Raw genomic sequence first — 10,674 nt, forward strand, 5'->3', positions numbered from 1 at the left:
ACCTTGCCAGTTTTTCGGTGAATATAAAACAGGTCTAATAAAGAGTCTATTTAAAGAGAGAGAACGGAAGAGAAGATATTATCAAAAAAGCGGATGAAACACAAGTGCGACCCTGGGACAACGAAAGGAACAGGGAACCCCCGACACCCGACTGCTGCGGGTGCTCTCCCAGCCCCATCACAGGCCCACCGCCTCTGCTCACCAAGAAGACAATTTCCCGGATCCGTGGGAATGGTGCCTGCTGTCCAGACGCACAGCAGGGCAATCAATCATCGCAACGTCGGAGTCCCCAACGCAGCGGCGCAGCTCTGGAGGAGAGCTCGCAGTGCGATTTTCACACAGCAAAAGGCGACATGAAAATTGCTCCGCAGTCCATGAACAAACACCAAGTGTGTCTGTGTCTGTCCCTGCCAGCTCTCAGCAAGAGCCAGGAGCCAGCCCGCTGGGACAGATCCTGGCTGGGACAGGTACCGTGGGAGCCCTGGCCAGCACCCCCACGTGCCCCATGACACTCCTGGCCATCCTGGCCCAGTGGTGTCCTCCCAGTCCCTGGGGATGCTGTCACAAGACACAGCTGAGGGCCCTGCCTGTCCTGGGGGCACAATCGGGCTGTGACCGCTTAGCACCAGCGAGGTTGGCAGGAGGCTGATCAGGCCGACGGGAGGGGCTGTGATCCTGGCGCCTGTGCCCCACTCGTCAGGCATAGAGATGCAATCCCAGCCTCGCTGTGGACGCCCCAGCGTGAGACTCAAAGGTCTCTGCAGCATCAGGAGTTAATTTTTCTAACGTCAAAGCCAGCCTTTGGTGTTCGATTCACTCCCCAATCTTCAGCAGCAGGCCTGGGCTGACGGCGTCCGGCTGATGGCACGGAGGTGACAAGGGTGAGGTGAAGGGCTGGATGAGGAGGGCGGGGGAGGGACTGGGCCAGGGAAGACACGGCTGCCGTCCACAGCTTCCGTGTGCCTGCCCTCCTGGCCGCGGCCTGGCACTCGTCCAAACACAGCACCAGCACCGCACGCCACGCTCTAGGGCGCACGGCTGCAGTGCCCTGCTGGCAGCTCGGCTCCTGGCCCAGGTTCTCGCAGCTAACTGGGTAAAGTCCAGTTCTCCACTGCCCGGCAGAATCCCAGTCTTGTCTTTGGCATAGTCCTGGGGACCAGACTCCCTTCCAGATAGCTGGTATGACCAGAGACCCTTGTTTCTCTAGCAAACACGTGCACACGTGTACACACTCTCACACTTTCTAGGGGGACTGAGCATCACAGTTCACTCATTTGAGCAGGTTCCAGGATATGGAACTTCCAGTTTTAAAACTGGAAAAGGGTCAGGCTCACACCTGCAATCCCAATACTTTGGGAGGCCGAGGCAGGAGCAGCATCACTTGAGCCCAAGAGTTCAAGACCAGCCTAGGCAACATGAGGAGACCCTCTCTCAACGAAAAATGTAACATTTGCCAGGTGTGGTGGCATGTGCCTGTGGTCCCAGCTACTCAGGAGGCTGAGGTGGGAGGATCACCTGAGCCCAGGAAGTTAAGGTTGCAGTGAGCTGTGATCATACCACTGCACTCCAGCCGGGTGACACAGCAAGACTCCATCTAAAATAAAATAAAATGAATAAAGCTAAGAGAACCAAGCTCGTCACTCGGACCCAGTCACATATACTTTCAGACACGTGGTCAGTGATGCACAGAAATAAAGAACCACTGCACTGATGCTGTGGCCACAGTCACCATCAGAAGCAGAGGACGGGGACAGGTGACCACAAAGGAGCCTCCTGCCTGCCCACGGACATGATCCTCAAACAGAAGCTGAGCACCAGGTGTGCCTGGACAGACGGCAAGCCACGTGGACCCGGGGACAGCCAGACAGGATGCCAGGCCCCTAGGCTGCTGCTGGGCACTGCCGGGGGACAGTGACTGGCCTGGGCATTGGGCCTGGGGTCTCACTCGTCTGTGACAACTGTCTTCACTCAAAATGAGGTGCCTTCTGCAGAGGTGACACCCCCATCCCCATCAAAAGCCTCCCCAGATAACTTCGTGCAGGCTAGACGGTCATTTCCACAAGCATATGGCTCCCAGGGACCCTGGGCTAGGGCCACTACAGTGGGTCTCGGTGGGCCGGGGAGGAAGTGCCGAGCCCCTGGAGGGCAGGAACCTGGGCCCTGAGCAAGCAGCCTTAGTCCTGACACCTTATCATTTCTAATGAGCGGGGTCCCTCCACCTCCCTGCTGGAGCCGATCTACTCTCCGAAGAAGCTCTCTGCTCCAAACCGCTTCCTCCTTTCCATTTCTGTCATCCAGGTTCCGCGTGTGTGGCTGGGAAGGGCCTGGCTGTGGTCCCCTGCCTGTGTGCGAGACACTCACCGGCTGCCTCATCAGCCTGGCGGGTCTTCTCTGTCTCACCTCCTCGGGCACCGCGGCCGTTCTGAGCTGCCAATGCAGCTCTGTCCCCAGGCACCCTAGCTGGAGCTGGGCCTGCGGTGGTGAGGAGAGGATCTATCTTGCTCCTGCATCTTGTTCTGGTGACAGGGTGCAGTGTTGGGAAGCTGAGTTATTAAAGCCAGTCTGTGAAGAGTCAGGCTTCGGGCGATCTCCATTGGAAACCAGTGCTCAGCTGAGGGGATGCCACCCCCATGGGGCAGCCATCTCTGCAGAGCCCTCTCTAAGGCCACCAGACCCCCTTCAGCCCAGCCAGAGCAAGGGGGCTGGGAGGAATGCCTGGGTCACTGGAGGGGCCACGTCTGAGGGTCAGTGGACTGGGACCCCCGGGTCCCCACTGCTGGTGGGACCACCAGGTGCTGGGCTCAGAAGCTGGAAGGCCCAGTGGCTGGCTCACCAGCAGCAGCACAGACCCACACAGGTCCCCAGGCACCAGTGCACCACCCCCCGGGCCCATGGCTACTGCCTGTGATGGGCTCGCCGGCTCTATCACCCACCAGATTCCCAGGTCCCACGCCAGAGGGCAGGGCAGAAGCCGCTGTGGGGATCAGCAGCGCCACCTGCAGCCAGGCTGAGGGAGCCCATGAGGGAGGGAGACGTCTGCCCCCAAGCAGGAGCTGCCAGCAGGAGGGCAGCTGCCTTGGTGTGGGCTTCCAGGAGGTCCTGAGGCACAGGCAGGTGGGCAGCAGAGGGGTGAGGGAGCAGCCCTGAAGCCTCCACCCCAAGAAGAGCCTGGCTTGGCAACAGACCCATCGACCCCACGCTGTGCCTCCCCCAACCCGTGGCCACAGGGCAGGGAGCCCGGGCTGGTCCACTGCAGCCTGGGATCCACCCCGCCCCCAGCCCCGGGAGCACGGCTCCTCAGTGCACACACGCGTCCACGCACACGCGCCCACGCACGCACACCTCCAGGGACACTGAGGAAGTGAAAGACGGCTGTGCCCGCTAGGAGTCCAGTTTCCCTGGCAGCAAGAAGAAAAGATGCTGTGAAATTCCCCTGAGTGAAAACGCTGGAGAGAAAACTCGAGGTACAGCCGAATCAAAAGGGAAAATTCTCAGCCTGCGGCTGCTTAAAGGTCAAGGAGGCTGGAGGAGTTCTCTGATAATACCCTCTCCCCGCCCTCCGCGGCAGCCCCTCTCCACCGAGCTCAGGAGGGTCGGGCTCCTGGCAGGCCAGGATGGCCACAAGCAAGTGCGAGCTCCATGCCCTTCTCAGGAGCACAAGCTCTGAGACCCTCAGCTCCCGCACCTGCACGGGGGACTGAGTGTATCCAAGGTAAATGAAGGCAGGAGGGGGCGGGCAGAGAGACGCCACAGGAAACAGCCAGAGATGAGACCCTGGGGAACTGCATCCTGCCCAGCGCAATGGAGGACTGTCAGACCGCTGCGGGTCACAGGCAGGTCAAGGTTACAGTCAAGGCAAGCACTTCCCCACCCCATTGCTCTTGGGGGCTTTACCTGGGAGCAGGATGACCCCCCTCCTGACAAGTGCAGCTGGAGGGAGCCTGGGGACCCTCTCCCCTAAGCCTAAGCAGAGGACTCTGCAGCTGCCACGTACCGTCACTGGCTCCCCCGACAGCACTTCTCAAAAGGGCCTTTCTCTAGCTGCCCTAGAACACGGGTGCAGGCAGCTGGCCTTGTCCCATCAGCTCACCACATCCCAGGGAGTCCCTACAGCCGCAGGGACTCACTGCTTCCCCATCTGGCTTCCCTGCTGCAGTGAGGCCAGAGATCTTGCTTCTGGCAGTAGCCCACAGCCCCTGCAATCCCCACCACCCACTGCCTGCAGCTGCAGGGTCTCTGACGGGTTGGGGGCAACGGGGCACCCAAAGCCTCAGCAAGGCCCCAGCCCAGCACGTGGCTGCACAGGACTGCACAGTGGGCACTCTCCCAGAGCTGGCCGAGGCCCGACGTCCTCCCGCCCCAGCCTGGAACTCTCTTCGAGGGGCCATGTGGTGTGTGACGCCGCTGGCAGCGCGGTGCTCAGCCTCGTGGGGACGTGTGTTTAGTGCCTGGCCTGGGCAGCGCAGGAGGGTGAGCCCTGCAGGAAGGGGCTGCCACAGTGCAGGTGGGGGAGGGGAGGCCTGCGGGGAGCAGCGCGGGGCCGGCCTTGGAGGGTCAGCTGGGCTGAATCACCCCACCCCGGGCCCAGGTTCCAGGAGAGTCTTTCTTTTTTTTGAGATGGAGTCTCACTCTGTTGCCCAGGCTGGAGTGCAGTGGCTCCAGCTCAGCCCACTGCAAGCTCCACGTCCCAGGTTCAAGCCGTTCTCCTAGCTCAGCCTCCCGAGAAGCTGGGATTACAGGCGCCCACCACCACAGCCTGCTATTTATTTATTTATTTTTTTTTTTAAGTAGAGACAGGGTTTCACCACATTGGCCAGGCTGGTCTCGATCTCCTGAGCTCAGGTAATCCGCCCGCCTCGACCTCCCAAATTGCTGGGATTACAGGCGTTAGCCACTGCGCCTGGCCCCAGGAGAGTCTTGATCTAGGGCAAGGAGTGCAGCCTGAGGCAGGGGGTTCTACGGGGTATGGCCTTCGGGTCACCAACCCAGGCCACCCCTAACCCCAGGAAGATGCAGGGTCGGGTGGAAGCTCGGACCCTCTCCACACCCACCTGCGCTCCGGCCTCTGGCCTGGCTGACAGAAGGGACTTCGGGCAGCCCAGGGGGGAGGTGCAGGTGCGGGGTCTGGCTTCACAGAGATTTCGAGGCGTCAGTCGCTTCAGATATTGCAGCCCCGCTGCCTGCGAGCACCACAGAACACCGGCCTTTTGAAGCACATTTCTGTCTGTTACTGACACCAGGTTGTTCACGTCACTTTGACACAAATCAAGCTACCAAAGTAGCAACAGACCCAGAAAGGTTTAATAAAATGCTGTAAACCTGAGTACGTCGACACTTCTTTTAAAATGACACCAGAATGCTCTGAAATGGCTGCAATTCAGCGACTGCAGAGGCAAGCAAAGCGGTGTAATTAGGGAGACAGCCAGCCAGACAGGTGGTGGCCTCAGTGATCTGTCGGCTGGGAGGCCCACCTACCCCCAGGGCCTGAGGAGGGGAGGAAAGTGCCCCCTGAAGGCCTAAGTAGCTTCCTGAACGCCAGCCCAGGGACCAGAGGTCAGGTACCTTTTCCAGGTACCTCCTCCCCACCCCCTGCAAGTTGGAAGGGCAGCCTGGAGGGGAAGTCAGCTTCCACGACACACAGTGAGGATCTGAGAGCCGCTCTGTGCCAGGCCCCGACTAGGAGTTGGGACACGGGGTGACCAGGGCCCCCGCCATCTGCTGGAGAGGGCTGACGGCACACAGTAGACCTTGGCTAACGCGGGGGTACCCTGGTCTATGTTTTCCCTAAGGACAGGCTTGGGTGCTGTGGGAACACCTGGGCCCTGCCTCAGCCCTGGGGAGAGAGCAGGGAAGGGGCCCCATGTGCTAAGAGGGCTGAGCTGGCTGTGGAGGCAAGTAGGGAGCTCTGGGGGGTTGGGGAAGGGCCTTGCAGGTCAAGCCCACAGTGTGGCACCTCTCAGGCCTCTTCTGCCAGGCCACACTTGAACAACATAGGGCCTCACCCCTGCCATCCTCACCCCTTCCTGGGCAGAAATCAAGACCAAAGTCAAGGTGCTTCCAGAATTTCCCTTCCCAGAAGAACTGCTGTGCAATCAACGCTGCCCTTGCCGCTGGCCGTCTCCCCTGAGCAATCTCCCACATCAGGTCATAGGGAAGTGTGGACGGGGTGACAGCTAGACACCCGAGGCACCAGGCGAAGCGGGGGGGGGGGTGTGGTAAGGGGCAGTTGGGGAGGGGTGAGGGACGCCCTCAGTGGCTGCATCCTGGACGAACCAGCTCAGGAGAGGCCCTTGGCCCCTGGTGCATCCCTGTTAGTCCCTCTGACAGCCTGTGGCCGGGTCCCTGCCACCTCCAGGGAGCCACTGTCCCCTCCTCCTGTGGAGGCCCCTCCGACCAGTCAGCAGGGACCCCTGGCATCTGACCCACTACAGCCCCAGCCACAGGGCCTACCCCACCCCAGGCTCCCGCGACCGCCAGCAACTACCAGGGCCCCTCACAGGAGACGGAGCCACTGGTGCTGCCAGCCCTGGCGCTGACGTCCTCACATCTGACACATTGGCTGGTCCCCACCTCCAACATCCGTGACCCCCTGCTTCTCTCTGTGGCTGCCAACGGGCCTCACTGGTTGCCTGCCATCTGCTGCCTGGCAGGGACTCTGCGCAGGGCAGACAGTCCCTCCAGAGGCACAAACCTGGCCACGCCTCGGGCGCTCCACCACTCACGCACCCCTGGGAGGCCTCCCTTCAACCCAAGTCACAGGGGGTCCTCTACAGGACCTCCCCCTCGGGCTGCACCTACACTCGGGACGCCTGTGAGGGTACACACGGCTTGCCCCTTCCTGCATTTTGTGCTCTTTGTGCTTTGGTAAAGGAAAAGGTAGACCATTCTCCCCTGCTTACAGCCCCAACTCAGAGAAGGGCCAGGCAGGGCGGTGCTCCCGCGCCCTCCTCCGAGCCAGGATGGCCTGTGAAGATTACAGGAGCGAGCGCAGCCCCGGGAAGGGCGGGAGCGCCACCTAGTGGCCTTCAGAGGACTGCGCAGGGAAGCCCCACCACACACAGCAGGGTTCCCAGTCACCAGCGAAGCCCAGCAACACAGGGGCCCACGCGCGCGTGCGTGCTTGCACACACACACACACACACACACAATCACATGCATGAGCACTCACCTGCACGCGCGCACATGCACACTCACGCACACGGCCTCGCTGCGGACGTGCACAGAAAGCCAGGAGACGATCCTGGAACCCAGCCCACCGCAGCAGCACCCCAGCTGCGCTGGTACCTCCTGGGAAGGGGCATGTCCACTGTGCTCCACACGCGGCTGTGGCACCCCGCCCAGCCCTCCTGCCTGCAGGGCCTGGCCCAGACATGCCAGGGCGGAGGCTGCAAGGGAACGGCTGCAGGGTCATCCCGGCCAGGCCCCTTCTGGGCAGTGCGGACGGTGACCCTTCACCAGAAATCGTCTCCGTTCAGCCGTGAGAAAGCACAGCCTGGCAGTCGGGGGCTCAAGACCGCGCTCCTGGCCTTGGGGACACCTGGGGCCATTCACAGCTCAATGGGAGGCACTCTGGGGTGCAGAGCACAAGCTCTGGCAGCCTGGGAGCTTCAGCTCTGGGGATGCACATCCCCCTCCGCAAAGCTAGTGGGTGACCCCGGCCAGTCCGGAAAGCCTCCCGCCCTCACACCCCAACCTTTACCGGCCTCACCCTGCCACCACACCCAGCCACGTACCCAGGATCCACCCCGTCCTGAGGGGCTCCGGGCCGGCAGGCCGCAGACACTCACCAGGACTTGGGCTCCCCGAAGTGCAGGTAGTTGATGCTGTACAGGTCCATGTCCTCAGTGTGCCAGGCGAAGGTGGTCTTCCACATACCGAAGTACAAGTAGGGCGTGTTGACGCCCTCGATGATGGTGCCGCACTCGCGCTCCACCATGTCCAGGATGGTGCGGAGGCTGCCGATGTTCCACTGCGCCACATCCTGCAGGGGCAGAGCAGCATCGGCAACCACCCGGCCACCCCCAGCGCCCGCGAGGCCCAGGGGGTCGCTGCCCACCTTGGCCCACCCCAGTACCTGAGGCCCCCGGGGCTGGTCACACCCTACAGACCTCTACATGCTTGCTTTCTCTGCCTGAGACTCTCGCCCAGGCTGGAATGCAGTGGCACGATCAGAGTTCGCTGCAGCCTCGACCGCCCTGGCTCAGGTGATCCTCCCGCCTCAGTCTCCTGAGTACCTGGGACTACAGGTGCAGGACACCATGCCTGGCTAATTTTTAGTTTTTTTTTTTTTTTTTTGTAGAGGTGAGATCTCACTCTGTTGCCCAGGCTGGTCTCAAACTCTTGGGCTCAAGGGTCCCTCCCACCTTGGCCCCTCTAAGTGCTGGGGTTGCAAGCATGAGCCACCATACCCAGCCTAGACACCTTTTCTGAAGGGCTCAATGCCAGCCTGGCCCTTCCAGGAAAGGCCCCAGCACACATGCCAATGTGCACCAGGCGGGCAGGGCCTGCCAGATTCCACTGAGCAGTGTGCTTCCTGCTGGGGTGGGGGCCTTATGTCGAAACTTGCAATTTGGTTGTGCATAATTAACGTGCCTCTAAGTCAATGACACGGAAGGAGAAAAACAGTCACCACGTGGGGCTAACCCAGCGATGATATCGGAGCTGAGGCTGTGACAGCCTAGCCACAGCTTCAGACCGAGGGGACGAAGAAAGCTTTCAGAACCGGGCAAACAAGGATGAACACCCACCCACCAGGCACATCCATTCTTAATGCCACAAGCAAACAAACCCCGTCCTGTCCTAAGAGCTCATAAAATACGCATTAGTTGCTGCAGTCTCCGGAGAGGCTCACGGCCTGCCGAGAGGCTGAGAGGAACCTAGACACGCTTGGGAACCTGAGCTCCTCTCAAAGCCGGAATCCACCCCACACCAGCTGTTCCCGTGCCAGCCTGACTGGCCCTGGGACTTGGCAGGACCAGCGGTTCCTTTGCAAGGTGAGCCCTGGCAGGAGCCCAGAGAGGCACAGAGGGAGGCGGAGAGGGAGGCAGTGAGGAGACCCCGAGGGGAGGAGGGAGGCCCTGGGCCCAGGCTGATCCAGGTGAGAATTCATCCTGGGACCAGATCAAGTCGCTTCTCTGCTCTGGGCTCAGTTTCCCCAACTGTAAAAGGAAGCTGGTGCATAGGTCAGGCGTGCCAAATACGTGCCAAGGAAGCCCTGAAGCTTCCTCTGGAGCCTGTGGCAGGTCGGCCTGGGCCCGCACAGCCTGTATGTGGCTGCAGAGTCAGCCAACCCAGAGGCTCTCCTGCACTGGGCTCTGAGGCTGGAATTTTACTCAAAAACAGTCAGGCGGGATCCGGAACAGAAAGACAAGCCCCAGACCAAAAAGAAAAACTTGCAAGACACAACTGATAACCAAAATACACAGCGAACTCTCACAATTCAACCAGAAGACAACAAACAGCCCAGTTCAAAAACGGAAAAAAAACGGCCAGGCGCGGTAGCTCACGCCTGCAATCCAGCACTTTGGGAGGCCGAGGTGGAAGGATGACTTGAGCCCAGGAGTTTGAGACCAGCCTGATCAACACGATGAAGCCTTGTCTCTACTAAAAATGTAGAAGTTAGCCAGGTGTGGTGGAGGGCGCCTCTAGTCCCAGCTACTCGGGAGGCCGAGGCAGGAGAATCACTTGAACTCGGGAGGCGGAGGTTGCAGTGAGCTGAGATCGCACCACTGCACTCCAGCCTGGGTGACAGAGCAAGACTCCGTCTCAAAAACAAAAACGCACAAACACACAAGAAATGTTCACGGTCGCATTGTTCATAACAGGCAGAGAGAGAACACAACACAAATGTCCATCAGCACACGAACCGACAAACACAACGTGGTGTGCAGTGGACACCTCTGCCCTCAAAATCCAAAATCCACAATGCGCCAAGGTCCAAAATGTCCTGAGTACAGGCAGGACCCCACAAGTGAACACTCCTCAGCTGACTTCATGTGGCCAGTCACCACAGTTAAGACACGGCCAAAACTTCGTTTCACGCATCACAGTATTAAAAACTGCGTGTTTAAAGTACACATGAAACACAGCTGAATTGTGTGTGTAGACTTTAACACGGCTTGGCTCCGAAACCCCACTAAATCGCATGTTGAACTGCAGGTCCCAGTGCTGGCGGTCGGGCCGGGTGGGAGGTGGCCGATCGCGGGGGCGGGTTTCTCATGAAGGGGTTAGCACCATCCCCTTGCTGCTGGTCTCACGATAGTGAGCTCTCGCGAGACCTGGCTGTTTAAAATCGCACGGCACCGCCCCTCACTCTCTCGTCCTCCTGCTCCTGCTGTACACGACAGCCGAATCAGCCTCTCCTTCACCTTCCGCTGCAACTCCTGAGGCCTCCCCAGCCATGTTTCCTGCAGAGCCTGCAGAACCATGAACCAATTAAAGCTTTTCGTTACTCACTACCCAGCCTCAGGTCTTTCTTTTCTTGTCCTTTCTTTCTTTCCAGACACAGAGTCTTGCTTTGTCGCCCAGGCTGGAATGCAGTGGCCAGAGTGGTCTCAAACTCCTGACCTCAAGGAATCCACCCACCTTGGCCTCCCGAAGCGCTGGGATTACAGGTGTGAACCACCATGCCTAGTCGTGGTGTTAGTAATCTTTTTCTCTTTTTTTTTTTTTTTT

The 10,674-nt window shown here is 59.9% G+C and overlaps 1 protein-coding gene across 5 annotated transcripts in view; it reads right to left on the reverse strand.

Annotated features, from left to right (window-relative positions):
* KDM4B (lysine demethylase 4B) overlaps positions 1 to 10,674 on the reverse strand; it is a 181,064-nt gene that overhangs the window by 92,522 nt on the left and 77,868 nt on the right. For all 5 annotated transcript variants that reach the window (XM_037738421.1, XM_017528393.2, XM_037738423.1 and 2 more), the window contains one exon: positions 7,788 to 7,981. In XM_037738421.1, coding sequence (XP_037594349.1) covers positions 7,788 to 7,981 — 194 coding nt within the window. The remainder of the gene's footprint in view (positions 1 to 7,787; positions 7,982 to 10,674) is intronic.

The sequence above is a fragment of the Cebus imitator genome, unplaced genomic scaffold, assembly GCF_001604975.1.
Source record: "Cebus imitator isolate Cc_AM_T3 unplaced genomic scaffold, Cebus_imitator-1.0 Scaffold53, whole genome shotgun sequence".
Taxonomy (NCBI): domain Eukaryota; kingdom Metazoa; phylum Chordata; class Mammalia; order Primates; family Cebidae; genus Cebus; species Cebus imitator.